Genomic DNA, 19,258 nt, shown 5'->3' with positions numbered 1-19,258 from the left:
AAGTACAATTTTTCATTTTCAACTCTCAAGTTCAGCTATCATTATCCACAATACAAATGTGAATTTTTTCACATTGTTTCACACAAACATATTTAGAATGTATAACTTAACTTTTGCTTTGGTGTATGAATGGGGCTTTACACATGCCAAAAACCCAAAAAAGATAAGGTTGCCACATGGCAACTCCTTTGCCCCATCGTCACTGGCAAGCTTCTTTTTTTTGTTCGACTCTTCATTTCTGTGCTCTTTCTCTCTCTCTCTCTCTCTCTCTCTCTCTGTGCCTTGCTTAGAGTGTTTCAATAATGCACTTATTGCTATCAATTATATATTCTCAAAATCGAAAGCTTCTCTAGCACCAACTCGATGACCAGGGATGCCATGATCAAGCTTATGTACAGTCGTCTAGGATTGTGAGGTAGATTGCCTGTGAAAAACGCAGAAGAGGAGAAGAGAAGCAGCAAAACTCTGTGTCTGATGGGGGCTCGGAAGCAGAAGTGGACGCCAAAGCAAGAGGCTACCTTGCAGGCAGGCGTGGAGAAGCATGCCCCATGACACCATAGGCGAGGGTGTCTGTGCCGGTGAAGCCCGCAGGGTCGCCGGTCTACAGACCGGAGTCACGATCCTCCAACTTCAGGCCTGCAAAGGCCTTCCGATTCGCCGAAGGGGCCAATCCAAACCTTCCTGCGAATAGCATCATTGTTGTGGATGCCACCATGATTAGGTTAGTTGGAGAGTCGATGAAGTTGTAGCGCACACGAAAGAGCTCCCTTGTTTTGCACTTGTAGAGAGGGCAAGCACGCAGGAATGGAGGAGGAGGAGAAAATGCTGGTCTTGCTGGCCTTGAGGCCTCGGAAGTCACAGGTGGAAATGGAGGAGGGCAAGGCCAGAGCTGCCTGAGCTGTGGCCATCGTGTCTTCACAATCACACACCTCTCTGATGCTTCTTCTTCTTCTTCTTCTTTTGCCGCCTCCGTTGCTGCCGCTTCTTGAGTTAATCACTCAATTGCAATCAATTTCTTGACCTTTGCAACCCTATTTGCTGCAAGGTCTTGTGAATAGTATTCGATTCGTTCTCACCCTTCTGAATAGTGTTGTATGCTGTTTTCTTGGAGCTTTGTGCAGTCTGCATGCAGACATCATCATGAATCCTTGCATCGTCATCCCGGTCATTCCATCCACCTGCTTTGGTATTTATTATCTTTTCAGCATGCATCTTCAAGGATGCTTTTACCATGCTTCTCTATTTGATAAGTCTCCAAGGTGCCAACCATGTGAAAGCCTTCCTTACTTCCACTCTGAATTCTCTTCCTTGAGCATACACATGAGACATGCCTCAGCCGACCTGCTCCATCTTGGATTTTAGCCAATCAAACACCACTTGCCATTCCACAGCAAGCATATGCACCTTTACATGCTCCTTGCTCAATAGCAGGAGCCAATAGGACAACAATGTCCACAAAGAGAAACCCTTCTGTTCTTTGAGCATTGTTCCATGTTCAACAACAATAATCAAGAGGAAAAATGACCAAATACCTTTGACTTCTATTAGTAGCTTCTTTGTTGACAGTGGCTCTACGACTTGTGCTGAAAAGCTCCATTTTCAGCCTCCATAATTCACAACTCCTTCATTTGATGTTGATGGCCTCTTTGTAATCCTAAAAATTTTCAGCTCCCTCATTTGCAATCATAATAGTAATGAGTGTGCAAGATTTTTAAGGAAAGAATGGCTAAAACATACTAAGGCTAAATTCAAGAAAACCACATACAATGATATCTACACATATAAGTACACCATGATCAATAGCCCTAAACCTTGGCTCTGATACCATGTCAAGAATCCCAATGTGGGGTTGATCATGGTGTGTACAAAATGATTGATACATTATCACGGAGGATTGTAATAGACAAGGAACTCCATGGCTACAAAGAGAAGGCAAACAATATGCGCACTCAACAAATGTTCTTTTCTTATTATTCATTGCATACAATGGCTATACTTTTATAGAAGAGATAAGGCCTCATTTATGTAGCCTCACACTTTCCATGTGTGTCCCCATGTGACACCATACAACCCACACTTTACATGTGTGCCCTATGTGGCACACTTTACTCCACATCTCTCATCCATATTCATGCACCATACAATCTTAAGCACACAAGAGTGCTTTCACATAATACACACCCGCAAATACGGAAGCTTACATTCTCAACATGTGGTGCGCAGATCAGACGCAGGTAGCTCCCGTAGTGAATTCCCAAAGGTCCTCAAGAACAAAGCACTCTACTTTTTAGCACAAAAATCAATGTGAAAGCAAGCACGACATGAGACAAGAGACAAATTGGGTTGAATCTCCCCCATGCCTTGTGTGAGCGCTTCACAAAGCATGTATTTAATATATATTTTCAATCTTTTTGCTCAAAAATAGCCCAATTACAAAAATATACAAGCTTTTAGCTTTTGAGTTTGCTTTCTACCAAAAATAGGAAAATAAAGCTAATGGACGGTGCCCAAAGAGTCTGGCACGCCCAATCTCAATGTCCAAATAAAAATAACATATCCAGGCGCATAAGCGCATACAAAATAATAATAAATAGTCGATGTCTCTATAGACATAATCAAAATATAGGCGTGGCGCCTATCAAAATATATCCAAAGGTCGGAAACCCGCTAGACTCCAATGCTTTCCTCCGCCACTCCTGCTATCTCTACACATCAACTGAAGCATTCACAATCGTTAGTAAAATAACACAATTAAACCGACAAAAGTGAATACCTAGCAGTCTTCAGCTACATAAATAAATCAACTGGTTAGAAATAAATCCTAACCTTAATTTATTACGAGTGCGCACTCTAAACTCATAAACGTTTATTAATTTAATATGCATTTTGCGGAATCACCCGCTATGGAATCACCCATGTACACACTAAATTAATGAAACGCCCGAAAAGGACAGGCGTCCCCATCAACTTCTCGCACAAAGAATCCTCTTTGCGTATGAGCCCCGGTCATCTTCAGAAATTCTGAAATATTTCTGTCTCTGTGTGCTGAAAGTACTTCAACGAAGTTGCAGATAGGTAAAACAGCTTGCTGCGAACAACTTTCCAGTTCTGAGTTTTTGCAAACGAACAAGTCTTCTAGGAGTTTCGAGCGGTAGTCAGTTCTGATTTAGTCTGACTTGCAGAATTGCAGACTTAACAGACTTGCAGGGTTATGAACTTGCTGAACTTAGCCGATTTGCAGGACTTGCAGTACTTGATTAGTGTCGACTTGCGAAACTTGACTTCTGATGCGCAGGACCCGGAGTTTGGTGACTTCTCTGCCTTGTCTGACTTGAGAGTAGTTTAATGACTTAAGCTTAATAAATAAGCTTAAGCTAATAAGCTTAAGAGGATCAGCAGTAAGTCCGCCGTTTTTCAATCGTGGGGGGGGGGGGGGCCGTTTTTGATTCCGCCGAAAATTTCGGGGGTCCTCCTCTTGGCGACGAGTTGAAGATTATGAAGCTTATAAGCTTCTTAAGCTTAAAACTAAGCTTTTTAATGAAGTAGATTAGAGATTTCTCACTGGTTGATCACGACTTGTTCATGGAGTTGAGGGAGTGGTCCTCCGCCGACAGAGAGTGGTCCTTCGCGATCTGACAGTAGAAATAGGGGTTCTTGATCGCCAGAAGTCTGCCTGTATCGACGGTTCGCGACGAGATTGACTGTAGAGGCCGTTTGTTCCCGGAGCTCCGCCTTCGCCCGAGATTGGTAGCGATTGGAAGCCCTTGATCTCTGCTCCGCTCTGATACCACTGGTGCGCAGATCAGACGCAGGTAGCTCCCGTAGTGAATTCCCAAAGGTCCTCAAGAACAAAGCACTCTACTTTTTAGCACAAAAATCAATGTGAAAGCAAGCACGACATGAGACAAGAGACAAATTGGGTTGAATCTCCCCCATGCCTTGTGTGAGCGCTTCACAAAGCATGTATTTAATATATATTTTCAATCTTTTTGCTCAAAAATAGCCCAATTACAAAAATATACAAGCTTTTAGCTTTTGAGTTTGCTTTCTACCAAAAATAGGAAAATAAAGCTAATGGACGGTGCCCAAAGAGTCTGGCACGCCCAATCTCAATGTCCAAATAAAAATAACATATCCAGGCGCATAAGCGCATACAAAATAATAATAAATAGTCGATGTCTCTATAGACATAATCAAAATATAGGCGTGGCGCCTATCAAAATATATCCAAAGGTCGGAAACCCGCTAGACTCCAATGCTTTCCTCCGCCACTCCTGCTATCTCTACACATCAACTGAAGCATTCACAATCGTTAGTAAAATAACACAATTAAACCGACAAAAGTGAATACCTAGCAGTCTTCAGCTACATAAATAAATCAACTGGTTAGAAATAAATCCTAACCTTAATTTATTACGAGTGCGCACTCTAAACTCATAAACGTTTATTAATTTAATATGCATTTTGCGGAATCACCCGCTATGGAATCACCCATGTACACACTAAATTAATGAAACGCCCGAAAAGGACAGGCGTCCCCATCAACTTCTCGCACAAAGAATCCTCTTTGCGTATGAGCCCCGGTCATCTAAGTTTACGGAATCCACCGTAAAACCTCACGGAATCCACCGTGGAATATGCCTCCTGGCATCAACATGTTTGAGTTAGTAGACCACTTTCCTTTATGTTATATCTTATCTATGCTTCGTGTACATTGTATAGTGTGTGAAAGAAGAAGAAGAAACTAGCAAGAAAATGTTTTGGCCTCCATCTCTCTTCTTGTGTTCTTGAGTGAGCTTCCTCTTGTGTATACAGTGTGTGTTTGGCACAACAGCTCAAGAAAGTCCCCCCAACACGCGATTCTTGACATGGTCTCAGAGCCTCACCACTGAGAGAGGCTGATTTCAAAGACTGGAGTGAAGGAGCAGAAGCAAGGTTTGAGCAAGCAAGCAACAGGTAAGAAGCTCTCCAATTCTTCCACTCTCTCTCTTGGATAGTGCGAGTGGAGGCACTGGAAGCAGGGTCGAGCAAAAATCTCAGATTGCTGTGAGATTGGTGTGCAAATATGCCCTTTAGGCCTTTTTTGTAGATATCTTGGGCGTCTCAGGCAATTTCCGGCCTTGTTTTAGAGCCGCAAGGTTGCAGACAGCAGTTTTAGGGTACACTGTGATTTTGGCTGTATTGACCGAAAGTGGGTGCATAGGTTACAGATTACCAATCTGTAAATTTTGAGGTATTTGCAGGAAGAAAACATAAGGTTTATTTGCAAATAGGTTGCAGATTACATGTACTATTGAGTAATCAGTGAAAAAGGTTGCTTGGTGTATTATTGTGCACTTGTTGTGAAAGATCACAGAAAACTAGCTTGCTGTGTTGTATCCTTGTTTGTGATAATGGTAGAGAACAGTGGAAATCCAATTATTGAGAAGCTCGACAAGAACAACTACCCTTCATGGAAGTTCTGTGTGATGAACTTCCTTATTGGAAAGGGCCTTTATGAGTTTGTCTTCGGTGAAGAAAAGGAGCGAGAGCTGGATATCCCTCCGACTGCAGATGAGTTAAAAGCATGGAAAGAGTGGAATCCAAAAGAAAAAAATGTGATATATTGGCTATCTACAGTCATTGATAATACTATGTTGGGACATATCAGGAATGCAAAAACTTCACATGCAGCTTGGACAATTTTTGAGAGCATGTTTTTAGTAAATACAAAGGCACGAAAGATTCAACTCAAGCAAGAGTCGAATGCCTTGAAGAAAGGAAAAATGTCTATCAATGAGTATATTTTGAAGGTGAGGAGCATTGCAGATGCCTTAGCAGCAATTGATGCAATGCCGGATGATGATGATTTGGTCTCATCCACTCTAAGTGGCCTGAACAATGAGAAGGCATGGAAATCATTTGTTACTTCAAGATATGTATGGAAGCCATTTCTAGATTTTGATGAGCTGATCTCTCTCATGATTACTGAAGAGATCAATATGCAGGGTGATTCATCTGAAATAAATGGTGAATAGGTCTAAGTGATTTACTCGAGTTCAGGAAGGGGACATGGAAGATCCTCTTCAAGAGGCCATGGTATGGGATGTGCTGGCAATAACCAACAAAACAGGTTCAATCAATAGTTTGGTGAAATGCAGGTTTCTGGAGAGGCAGAGGAAACTTTAGAGGTAGGGGGAGCTCTAGAGGAAAAGGTGGATGGCAGAACACAGGCTTTGGAAATTCTGCTATTGTTTGCCATTATTGTGGCAAAACAAGACATATTGCGGCCAATTGTTATGCTAAGAAGGATAATATTCGCAGTGGTAAATTGCAGCAAAGGAAACTATGCATCGTCTTCACGACAGAATGAAGACAAAAATGAGCGTCTGTTTGTTATGCAGCATATGATGAATGCAGTTACAGGAAAGGGGACACATGATGATGTATGGTATGTTGATTCAGGTGAATCTAATCATATGACCAGTCATGTTGAATGGTTTGGAGAGATGCAGGACTTACAAAACCCAGGTTATGTGCAGACGGGTGATGATTCATGCCACCCAATTTCACACATTGAAAAGGTTCCCTTGTCCTTGTATGATGGCCAGATAAAGAGTTTGACAGATGTATTACATGTGCCATCAATTAGAAAGAATCTAGTATCTATTGGCCAAATGGTAGAGCAAGGGTTGCAGGTCCGATTCAATGCAAAAGGTTGTTTTGTAGAAGACTTTAATGATAAGTGCAAGTTGGTCGCAAAAGGAAGTAGAGTTGGCCGAATGTTCACTTTAGATGCTGGAATTCCTGCAATGGATGTTGCTATGTATGCTAAAGAAAAAGGAGTAGTTGCAGATATTAAAGTATGGCATAAACGTATTGGACATACAAATGTTGGCTGAAATTAATGAAGTCCAGAGGATTGGTTACAGGGTTTCTTTCTTTTAGATTTGTAGAATTGCATAAAGTCTGTGAAGCATGCCAGTTTGGTAAGCAGGCAAGACGACCCTTTTTGCATGATAGAGAAGTGAGTAGAAAAATGCTTGATGTAGTGCATATAGATGTTTGGGGGCCTACACAGAATTTATCTCTTGGTGGCAGCAAATACTTTGTCACATTTATTGATGACTATTCAAGGAAGTTATGGGTATACTTCATGAAGGAAAATAGTAATGTGTTTGAGTACTTCAAATCTTTTAAGGCAGCTGTTGAAATAGAAACATGCTTAAAAGTGAAGTGCTTGAGATCAGATGAAGGGGGAGAGTACCTCTCTAATGAGTTCAGTGGCTTCTTGAGGACTCATGGGATAAAGAGACAATTTACTTGCAGGTATACCACATAGAAAAATGGTGTTGCAGAAAGAAAAAACATGCATATTGTAGAAGTTGCACAGGCATTAATGGCTGAAAAGAATGGGTGTGTTATTTTTGCAAGCTTTTGATTTCGTGCTTTTGCAATTGAAATTGATTTTTAGAGCTTTTTGAAACAACCTTGGATGCTTTGTACAAATGACATGTCAAAAATATATTGCGCATCATGCATTACTAACCCATTCACAATAAAGGGAGCAATGGTGTTGAAAGGAGTACAATATCTGATCACAACAAATAATAACATTCCAAAGTTTTGCATTACCCAAAAGGAGTACAATATCTAGAAAGGTTCCAAGATCTTCATGTAACAAAAAGGACATGTCACACCCTAATGAAGTGCATGATGATGAGTCCTCTAGAACAATGAATGAGCCATGCTTACGTTGGGCTTCCTACATAACAGGGCATATCTTACGTGTTTGCCCTAACACAAAGGCAAGGTCTGTGGGGGTTAGTGCAGGCTGATGTATGACCATGTGCTCCTTGGGTTGAAGGCCAAGTATGTGCATGTACACATAATACATATGTTTGCAAGCAAGAAATGCCTTTTGGTTAGATTCTCTTTTTTGAAAATCAGGACAAGTGCACCTAGGCTCTTCTTTGATGTGCACATCATAACCACTCTCTGTCAAGACTCGAAATACTGAATGTTGTCTCTCAAGTTGCACTACCTCCTCCAAGAATGTCACAACCATGCAACCAGCTGCCTCTATTCTCTTTTGTGCATCTTTGGAAATTCCATGTCTCCACTTGCGTCTTCTCCCGCTTGAACCACATTCTGTAGAAATAGGAGGTTTGCTCTTCTCGTTCCTTGGTGGTGCTGTAAAGCTAAAGCAGGAAAACTTGAAACCAGCCTGTCTTAGGCTGCTACACTCTTCCTTCGATATATTTGTTCCTATATCAACTGGCCACAAAGATGGAACAATTGGTGATGCTATCACTTGTTTCTGCACAGCGTTTGTATGCTTGACATCATGATTACAAAACCATATCCATTGTGCAATGGCCTTGTTCTTATAGGCTCTCTCAGACCAAAAGCATGGGGCGACTAACCCCACTTGCCGACTCTGTAATTTGCTACTGCAATTCTTTCTACCCTCCATACCAAAACACTTTCTCACACAGTTAGGTGGTGTCCTTCGTAAAGCCCACTCCTCCTGTGCCACTTCTACCTCTTCTACGTGAGTTGACGTTTCCGCATTTGGTGCACTTACTCCACTTGCAAAGGGCTTGATTGGTATCTCCTCATCCTCTTGGATACATATCTCTTCCATCTTTCCATCGTCAAACTGTATACTCCGCGGCCTGCCCCTAATTTTCCTTTACCTTGACTCCATCACGTATCCCGGTCTATGAGAACTTACAGTTGTTCCACCTCCCTTCTTTTTTCTTTGCACAGTCTCCCTATCACCTTGCATTATAGGCTCCTCGTACAAAGGACTTCCAGCTACAACACCTTGCAACGCCCGTGCAACAGAGGAGGGATTTGGGGATTCCCTTTTGCTGGCACTAGCCAACAAAGACTCCATAGAAGGCCCAGATCCAATAAACCTCCCCGTGGTATAGCCCAACCTCTTTGCACATTGAATATATGCATTCAAAACATCACTAACACATGCATCATAAAGTGATATCTTTCGTTTTCCACCCTCACCTGCTAACCAACTAGCATGGACACTTTCTGATAAGTTTATGCTTGGAATTTGAGCATGTTCCCAAGGACTTTTGTTAGCCTGTGGAGTCAAATCCAAAAATAGAATCAGTAGCTCTCCCCATTGCTACATTGTGCAACAAATATTAAGGACCTGGAAAAAATGTCACACTTACATGAGATTCAATTCCTCCCCAGTGGGCAATTCTTTGCTCCCACCATTTCAACCACCTATCCAAAGCCTTGATGTGTTCCTTGTTGACATTTCGTGCCCACCAATCTCGGATAGCAGAGGCCTGAAGTGAGGCTAGTTGAGTTGTCGTTGCTAGCCTCCATGCTTCACACAATTCAATGTGGTGCATTTGTTTATCCACAGGGACTAATTTCTTAGTATGCTTTTGCAAACTTTGCTCCCAATGAAAAAGACAAGAACGCTCCCTCCCTTCCATTATGTTATGAGGCCCTCCATTGTACACAGCCCTTATTGCCATCCAATTCGCACTTGCCTCATCGGACATAAATCCAGCAAAGTCAGGTGGATCATGGCCACATTGAACCATGACAGAATTCAAATTTCTCCAAAACAGGATTTGAGACTCTTCATCCTCCTCTTTAAATTCACATATTGCAATTACCTGCAATGCTCTCATGCTAGTTCATGATTGATACATTAGTATAGTGTTCATCAACAACAATTTAATTTCAATAAAAGCTTTCATTATGTTGCCACATACCCGTGATCATAAACTGAACAAGACATAGTTGCCCACCCATCAATCCTATGGGTATGATCAAAGTGCACCCATGCACGTCGTAAATCTCCAGTCCCAATTCGCCTCATACGATTCACTAAGTCCACCCCTGATGCTGGTCCCTTGGTGGACATTTTAAACAAGTAGCACTTCTCCTTGGCATCACCTTGTCCTGGAAATCTACTTCCATGGAAAAATGGGAAGACACAACGTTTTTGCAAAAGAAGTATGTTGTCATACCCATCACCAACCACCTGACCTTGTTTGGCTCTTTCTTGTGAAACAATGCCTTTGAACCTATGTGTTTATTAGAGGGTTATTTCAAATGCAAGACATACATTGTAAGCAGAAAATAATAATGCACAAGCCTACCCTTTATTCTGCACAAGAGGCATCATTTCTTCTAGAAAATGATTAAGATCCACCTCTGTCGCCTCCGACTCGTCTTCTTTTGTTAAAGATTCAAACAACATCTGCCGAGCGACTAGCATCTGTATTTTTCGTGGGCCTCCCTTTTCGATCTTTAGGACCGTGCTCACAAGCCTCCGCACCTTGTCAAGGGTTGCCCTCTTAGTGCCATGTTGAACACTGTGAGCATGCTCCCCAACATGGATCACCAAACGTGTCATTGTAGGATCCAGCGGCAACACATAATAGATCATGCATTTGCAAATGGCTACACAAGTAGCAACATTAAGACAATAGTGACATGTTATCTTGGAGTTTCCCTCACTTGCAGGATAACCCATGCTCACGGTTCTATCCAAGTGACCATGGAAAAAAACATCATTGTACTTTCCCTCTGTTATGTAGTAAGGACAAGTGATCCTAAGACATTGAAGACTTCCAAGACAATAGCTCAAGCGCACAGTGCACTCAATTGCCATATTTGTCTGTGAGGGCCGCGACCACAGGTGACCATCATATTTTTGTTCCATACCCATCATTCGTTTCTTGCTATCTGTGGCTGGAAGCTCAAAAGCAATTGTGCCATTATACTCGATTGGGAGCTCATCCACCCTTCGTGGAGGTCCACAGAGCGCTAGTAATTTTTTCAATCTACCCGTTCTAGCTTTCTCCTTAATGAAGGCTGCAATCGAGTTATCATAGGAAGATAAGTCCTCGCTTTGGCTGCCCACACATAGGTCCTCCCCGACATTTGTGTCATCAACATCCTTCTTGTTATCTGAGTGTACGTCAAGACACACTGGAGTTGATTTGCTACAACCTGGAGTACAATCAATGTAGTTGTCAATCTCATCTTCTATTGACTCAATACTGTTAGAGATGCACACATAGTTACTTGAGTGCCTGATAGAGTAGGTGGATGATAATGTACTATCAATCAAATAGTGCGCATGCCCTTGATGATCCCATCTTGGAGACACGGTGACATTGTTTGCTCCACCATCATTCTCTATGACGGCTTGCAACCCCTGGAATTTTTGTGTTGGAGGCAATAGATTCTGTAGGTAGTACTCACTCAAAAGAATCTCCCCATTTCTTAATGAAACCCTGTGCTCTAAGCAATCACTGGCTAGTCTCCATGTCAAAATAGCAAAACTCGACATGTCGTGCCCTCTGGTGGGTTAGTATTTGATGAAGAGAAGAAAACTCTGAATATAGCTCATAGTGTGTATTTGATGAAGAGAAGGCAACAGTTCACCGTCACTACAAGCGGAGAGAAATCAATAGAAAAATTTACGACTCAACCACCCACCATCCTTCACCTTTATGCACTCATAATTTATTTATGTTGTATTAATTATTTAACGGCCAACTAGTTACCTAATTACGCAATCAACGGCTAACTTCTTTATTAGGGTTATTAAGTCTCTCCTCAACTCTCTCCTCTCTTTCTCAACTCTCTCCTCTCTTTGCTCTCACTCTCTCTCCTCTCCCTCTCTCTCTCTCCCTTCTCTCCCTTCTCCCTTCTCTTTCTCCCTCTCTCCCTTCTCCCTTCTCTTTCTCTCCCTTCTCTCTTTCTCTTTCTCCGTTCTTTCTCCCTTCTCTTTCTCTCTCTCTCCCTTCTCCCTTCTCCCTCTCCCTCTCTCTCTCTCCCTTCTCCCTCTCTCCCTTCTCCCTTCTCTTTCTCCCTTCTCCCTTCTCTTTCTCTTTCTCCGTTCTTTGTCCCTTCTCCCTTCTCCCTTCTCTGTTCTTTCTCCCTTCTCCCTTCTCCCTCTCTCTCTCTCTCTCTCCCTTCTCCCTCTCCCCCTTCTCCCTTCTCTTTCTCCCTTCTCTTTCTCTTTCTCCGTTCTTTCTCCCTTCTCCCTTCTCCCTTCTCTTTCTCCCTTCTCCCTTCTCTTTCTCTCTCTCTCCCTTCTCTCGTTCTCCCTTCTCCCTTCTCTTTCTCTTCTCTTTCTCTGTTCTCCCTTCTCTCCCTCTCTCCGTCTCTCTCTCACAACGGTGCCCCACAACTCACGACGGTGACCTCCCAATCCGCGACTGTTCGTAACTCCTGCATCCACGACTGTTCATGCCCCGTGGCGACTGTTCGTAACCTCGTCCGTGACGCTTCGTCCGTCCCAGGTATTATCTTGAGCCCCCCAATCGTCTGCGTCCACGCAGACGATGGGTCATCTCGGGATATTTTTGCATGAAGTTTTGGCATGTGCTGAGCCTCTTTATAAATTTGCATGATATTTTTGCATGAAGTTTTGGCATGTGACAGTTTTGCGTTCAAATCTGATTCTTCTTTTCTTTTGGGGGGGGGGGGGGGGGCAACACCGAGAGAGAGAGAGAAGGGGGGGCGCTTCGTGGGTTGTTCCCTAGCTGTCTCTTCGGCCGAAGGCCCTTTCCCTTGTTTATTTCAATATTTCTTGATTCGTAGGTCGAACAATGCATATCCTAGTTGGTAGGTTGAATGCATGGTGACATGAAGGTAAACAGTCTAATCTTTGTGTCGCTTCGGTTAGGGTTTAGTATTAACGTGATCACAAGTTCTTTTGCAACGTTAGTAAGATGTGCTCACAAGTTGTTTCAATATTGTCTATGTACATCAATAAGAGCCTGCCGGGTTAAAGAGTAATATGATGACCTACTAGAAGTGCACCAAGCTGTGTTTGTGTATGTAGAAACCAACAGGGCTGGAGGGAAAGCCCCACAACTAGCGACTAACGACAGTGCCTCACGACGGTGGCCTCCCAATCCGCGACTGTTCGTAACTCCTGCATCCGCGACTGTTCATGCCCCGTGGCGACTGTTCGTAACTCCTGCAGCACTGCGCGACTGTTCGTATCCTCGTCCGTGACGCTTCGTCCGTCCCAGGTATTATCTTGAGCCTTCCAATCGTCTGCGTCCACGCAGACGATGGGTGGGCTTAAGCTTCGTCTTTTGGTTTACCTTTGTCACGCTTTGTCATGCTTCGTGTGGGCTAAGCCGTTGTGTTAATTCGGTCATGCTTCGTGTGGGCTAAGCCGTCGCGTGGGCCTCCAAGGTAACACCTTGAAGCCCCCCAATCGTCCGCGTCCACGCGGACGATGGGTGGGCTCATGCCCCATGGCAACTGTCCCGTATGTCGTCCCATCATTTGGTTATGCCGTCCCGTTGTGTGGGCCTCCAAGGTAACACCTTGAAGCCCCCCAATCGTCTGCGTCCACACGGATGATGGGTGGGCTTATGCCCCGTCATTTGGTATGCGCCGTCGTGTGGGCCTCCAAGGTAACACCTTGAAGCCCCCCAATCGTCCGCGTCCACGCGGACAATGGGTGGGCTTATGCCCCATGGCAACTATCCCGTATGCCGTCCGACGGGCCTCCAAGGTAAGAGATTGAACCCCCCATGGATACAAGCATGTGGCTTCGTCCCATATGCTTCGTGAGAATAAGGTAAGAGATTGAACCCCCCAATCGTCCGCGTCCGCGCGGACGATCCGTGGGCTTATGCACAAGCGTGTGGCTTCGTCCGTGGCTTTGTCCCGTGACCTTAAAGAGATTGATTGTGTTGCTAACCTTAAATAGATTGATTGTGTTGTTAATCTTAAAGAGGTTGATTGTGTATCTATTTGTAAGTGTGTAGAGAAAGTTATGGCACCTAAAAGAGTGCTTAAAAAGAGAAAGAAATGTGTGTCACCTCATAGTAGCCGTGAAGTCTGTATGAAGCTACGTTCAGGATGTGTTCCTGGGCGGATCTTAGAGCAAGAAGCATCATCGCGTTTGAGATCAGTGGACACTCCTTCAACAAAGAAAGGACGTGGTCCAAAAAGATGTGTCTACATTGATGACGAAGCACAAGTGGATGGGGACTCCAATACAATTGACGGGGTTGCGGAGCACACAGGTAGTCACTTATGTGTCCATTTCATTTACATATGACGCTTTGTTCAGTGTTATGTATTAAATATGATTGGTTTAATGCTACTTTTGTTAATTTTTACTTATTAATATCTGCTCCTACAGAGACTAATGTGCAGCATGATAGTCTAGATGACAAAGAAGAGGTGAGTGGTGATAGTGATCAAAGGGAGAATGATGATGAAAAAGAAAAGAAGCACTCAAGGAACTTAGGCAAGCAAGTCTCTCTAGGACTGATGAAGGATGTGCTGAGTCAATTTTATATAAAAAAGAGGACGCTACCTCCTCTTGTGCCTCTTTGCAGATTAGTGGCTCATGAGGCAGTCAGATTTGCTACGGATGATGCCCAGTGGTTGATTCCTTCCTTTGATTCCACTGGTTATCTTGAGACTATGGGACACTTCCTTGTGTCAGTTGAAGGTCCGAGAGGGGAGACCATGTCTGTGACAGCTAGCAATCTAGATGAATGGGGTCCAATATGGCGTCAAAGAAATGAGGATTTTGAGAGGGCTCTTGGAAGAGAGTGGCAAGACCTTAAGGGTAAAAAGTTCTTGGTTTGGGATGGAAACCACAGGCTTAAAACGTGGTGGAAACGCATCAAGGAAAGTAAGTTGTCCACTATACATACAAGTATTGAATGTTCGTATCCCATTCTTATGTTTGTTGGTTTTCAATTACAGAGTACTCCGACTGTGCTCACTACCATGTTAGTGTACGGTGCCAATTCATTGAGGTGCCCAAGGCAAAGGAAGCAGAGCTACTACTCGCACTAGACACCACCAACGCGTAAGTCTTCTTCCTTTAACTATGCTCCTCTTTGTAATATGTTACACTTACATTCTCATATTATGCTTTTGTTCGTTTTCAATAGTATTGCCAGAGCTCATGTTACTCCAAATATTGCGCATGAGGTGTATATGTTTCAAAAGTTTGGTATTGCAAACAAAGACTCCATTCTAGATAGATTGAGTCCGGCCATGAGGAAGTGGGCTGAGGTTGAGATGAGTATAGAGGCAAGGTATTATCATGGTGTTGCTCCATGGTATAACTCTCCTTGCGGTTTGATATCTTAGCTTGTATGGAAGGTGATTTTCTTTCTATGGCTCACTTGTATGAGATGTGCTTTTCTATCTCTAATTTAGTTTTTTTTTTGGAATGATAGGATGAATTTCATGTCTTCATCTCAAAAGAAACTGCTAAGCTTGAGGCTCTTGGTCTAGATGAGGTAGAGAGGAAGAAACGTTTGGAGAAGGCTACAAGGGTGGAAGAGGAGCGCCTTAAGGATAGGGGTTACAAATACCTATCCATTGCTAATCCCCAAAATGGTGATGAGTTCTTTAAGTTGTTATTTGGGCTAAAGTGGGATGATGCAAGCATGCTCAAGATCACAAGAGACAAGCTGTATTGTCTCACAAGCTCAAAAATCCCTGCGGAAAGGTAATTTGTATATATAACGCAAGGTGTGTGTATGTGATGCTTTTTTCTTCAATGCTTTCTATTTGTGTATATTGTTGTGCATCACAGGAAAAAAATATTGTTGCATCTTATGAGTCTCACAAAGGCCAAAGACCCCCAATACCCGCATTTTGGTGATTATAAGCTCTTTCGGGTTTACATGAAGAAAGAGACATATTGGGCTCACTTGCATTCGGAGGCACTACTTCAGATTGATAGGATACAAGTAGAAGGTCCACAGCTACCAGATTCATTTGAGGAGTTCTTTAAGCTTAACATGAAGAATCATGTCATGCAGGTTGACTCAATGCAGTGCCAACATATTGCTTTCTTAAGTTCTTTCTTAAAATGTATATGTGCTAATGTTAAGCGCTTGTGAAACTTGTGTAGGCTTTTGTACACCTCTTGGATGGAGTGAAATCTTCAGATGTTGCAGAGAAGATGCCGGAGCTTACGTTTTCAGCCAAACGTGTGATTTATAGGTTAGCATGCATTTTCATATTAGATTGTCTGATTTTCATATTAGATTGCATGCATTTGCTTGCGTAATTGGCAAGAATGTTGCAGGTGGATACTACAATGTGTAGAAGAGAAGAGGCTAGATGCAGCTCCGCAATTCACAAGAGAGTGGATTGATGTTCGTGACGAGAACACTATGTATTCTCCATCATTACGTGATAGAAAATTGACGGCATGGGAGGCAAGTGTTTGCCCTTGGTGGCTAGATTACCCTGTGGGGGTTATCCCTAAGCAAGAGAAAGATCTGCATGACAGTAAGTACTTCAATCTATGTAAACATCTTGTCGCTTTTGTAGCAATAGTTTTTGTGCTCATGCATGGGAGTCTAAGGGTGAATGATACTATGTAGGATTCAAGGAGGGAGTTGATACTCATGAACCGCTTACCGCACCCACCACTGTAGAGAAGCAAGCAACCAAGGCTACCAAAGGTGCCACCCAGGGTACTCAAGGTAATCCAGGGAGAAAAAATGTGCCAGAGTCCTCTATGGCACCCACCACCTCCTTTGTTGCAGATTCATCTCTTGGTCGAGAGAATTGGGAGAGGCGACCTATGACCCGTTTAGTAGGTGAGAAGTCTTATATTAACTTGAAATTCGTGTATGATTATTAAAAATAAATTACTTTGAGATAATTGTTGCAGGGTTCCAGTATCAAACATATGTCGATGCTCTATTAGTGGATGTGACCCAAATTGATAGATTTGCCCTTGATAGGTAGACATGACAACTACATATTGCAAGAACATCAATTTACATGTTGCATATAGCATTGCATCATCGGTTACTTTGCATTAATGACTATGTTGTTTTGTGTATAGCATCAACAAGTTTTTGGCAACACAAAAGATGCATCTTTATAGCAAAGATGGAGTTCCATGTCAAGAGGTGGCTCGATTGATATTTGCGGATTTTCCTACGAGCTTGCTTGTGGATGCTCTAGGTCCCATCCCTTTGGGTAAGTTATGCTTTCTATCACACAAGGTTTACATCAAACTCACTTCTCATATATCATAATACCAATGTTGTTTGTAGAGGGCATGACTATTCCCAAGTGGAACACGTTCTCAAAGGGTCTAGTTATGGGTTGTATGGACCTTGCTCGCGAGTATTTGGCTGACCAGGGATTCTTAGTCACTATGTGCTTAGCAGAGCATATAGGTGAGTTTATTACGGATGCAGCAAGGGTGGGGTTTGTGCTTCACCGCACTTGGACACTCATGTGTGACTCCAAGGCTTATCGACATCCCGTTACTAGAGAGGCGGTAAGATAACAAAGTTGGATACGTTGAACGTACGGTTGTATGTTCTAAATAAAGTTTATGTTACATGCTTTAAATAAAAACATGGATCACTTATTCTAATTCCACTCGTGAATAGGTACTTGATCTTACTGTGTGTCTTTGGCATCGTGCTGGTCATGTTGTGCCTTGCTACGACAGAGAGGCTGGGGAGAAGATTTCAGAGAGATTGTTTCCAGCGTATCGTAGCTACATGATGGATGATTGTGTCTTTCCCATGGACGTTGATGGTGTCATTGTCAGAGGCGGAGCAGAGAGGTCTCATCTTTTCTTTCGGTAAGTAGTCTTGCATGTTTTTGCTCTCAGGTTACCTTGTATGGTATTTTCATTGTTTCTACTTGCATGGCCGCAAAGATTCTGTATCTTGATTGGTGATATGTGATTGGTGATATGGTTAGGTGGTTACTAGCTACATTTACGAAACGCTACGACTATGTTTTGGATGTGTTTGCGGGGTGTGGTGGTTTGGCGCGGGCCAGTGCAGAGGAGATGAGACATTGCATGTGTCTAGAAATAGATGATGTGCTCTATGGGGAGTGTTTGTCCACCATAGTGTGTGGACCGGTACCATGCTGAGAGAGAGTGTGTTTTTTTTTTCGAGAGACTCTAGACATTTCATTTTGTTACTACTTTTATATATATGTTTATTATACACTTCGTCATGTGACTATGCCCGATTTTGTCTAAGAGATTACATGCATTGGGATCTTTGATTTGTTTTTAGGAAGAGTGTACCTTGCAACTATTTGACACGAATATATTTTACTAGTTTTCCGTTGGTTTTGTTTTTTTGATGTGTGTGTGTTCATGTAAATGCAATGTGTCGTACTCCTTAAGTAGGACTATTTATATGCAGAATGGATATGTTGCACGAAAAAGCTCGAAAAAAAGAGATTGATTAGAAAAGAACGAAAATGAAAGCCCGCAAAAATAAAATCCCCGAAAAGAATATGCCCAAACATTTTTTGTCTGAGGCTGTCCATACTACTGTTTACATTATGAACAGAACTCCCACAACTGCAGTTCATGGGATGACTCCTCAAGAATGCTTTACTAGCAAGAAGCCTGATGTATCGCACTTGAAGGTATTTGGCTATGTTGCATACGTTCATGTGCCAGATGAGCTACATAAGAAGCTTGATCCAAAGGCAGAAAAATGTGTTTTTATTGGATACTCTTTAGAGCAGAAAGGGTATCCTTGTTATAACCCTATCACAGGTGAGTTCAAAGTGAGCAGGGATGTGATTTTTGATGAGATGGGAAGTTGGTATACACCTGCTGGTGATGTTTTCGATGATGATAATGATCAAGATAGCTATGTGCAGAAAGATAAACAAGAATCACAGAGTCTTAGTGGACCAAAAATATCATTTGATACTACACCTATAGTGAGCCCTTGGTCTGGGAGACTAAGGAGTAGCCCCACACTTTGAGGTGGATCTATAAGTGTTGCAGAGAAGGATAAAGAAAAGAAGAATGTGCTGGATGGTATTGATGCATCTACCAGTCATTTGGGATTTGATGGAGATTCTAGTGGTTCAGAGAGTTTGGATGATGAAACTAGTTAAGGATGTTGAGTCCACTTGTTTTGAGGATGTTGCCATCCTAGCAACTGGACTGAATGTCTCTTCATAATGTATGCCATATGTTGAGGAGATTCTAGTGGTTTGGAGAGTTTGGATGATGAAACTAGTTAAGGATGTTGAGCCCACTTGGATAGATTCTCAAACATATGGCATATATTATGAAGAGACATTCAGTCCAATTGCTAGGATGGCAACTGTTAGGTGTGTGATTGCCTTGGCAATAGCCAAAGGTTGGAGTTTGTAGCAAATGGATGTTAAGAATGCCTTCTTGCATGGTGAATTGCAAGAATAAGTGTATATGGAGCAGCTAGCAGGTTATGAGGATTTAGAGCATCCCACATATGTGTGCAAG

General features: G+C 42.7%; 1 protein-coding gene and 1 long non-coding RNA gene across 2 annotated transcripts; both read left to right on the top strand.

The window, feature by feature from the left end:
• The first annotated feature begins 13,849 nt into the window (after window positions 1–13,849).
• On the top strand, window positions 13,850–17,896 carry LOC148040201 (uncharacterized). The gene is made up of 5 exons (XM_087663295.1): window positions 13,850–14,033; window positions 14,153–14,653; window positions 14,728–14,833; window positions 17,462–17,596; window positions 17,719–17,896. The coding sequence occupies exons 1-5, from the start codon at window positions 13,850–13,852 to the stop codon at window positions 17,894–17,896; spliced, it is 1,104 nt and encodes a 367-aa protein (XP_087519421.1).
• Window positions 16,486–16,956, top strand: LOC148040202 (uncharacterized). The gene is made up of 3 exons (XR_015688575.1): window positions 16,486–16,589; window positions 16,664–16,736; window positions 16,841–16,956. It is a non-coding gene; the product is annotated as an uncharacterized LOC148040202 (long non-coding RNA).
• Window positions 17,897–19,258: the final 1,362 nt, after the last annotated feature.

The sequence above is a fragment of the Lygodium microphyllum genome, chromosome 2 (genome assembly GCF_053477565.2).
Source record: "Lygodium microphyllum isolate KBCC chromosome 2, Lygodium_microphyllum_v1.1.10, whole genome shotgun sequence".
Taxonomy (NCBI): domain Eukaryota; kingdom Viridiplantae; phylum Streptophyta; class Polypodiopsida; order Schizaeales; family Lygodiaceae; genus Lygodium; species Lygodium microphyllum.
The sequence above is the reverse complement of the archived record's forward strand: the minus strand, read 5'-3'. Positions and strand labels throughout refer to the sequence as shown.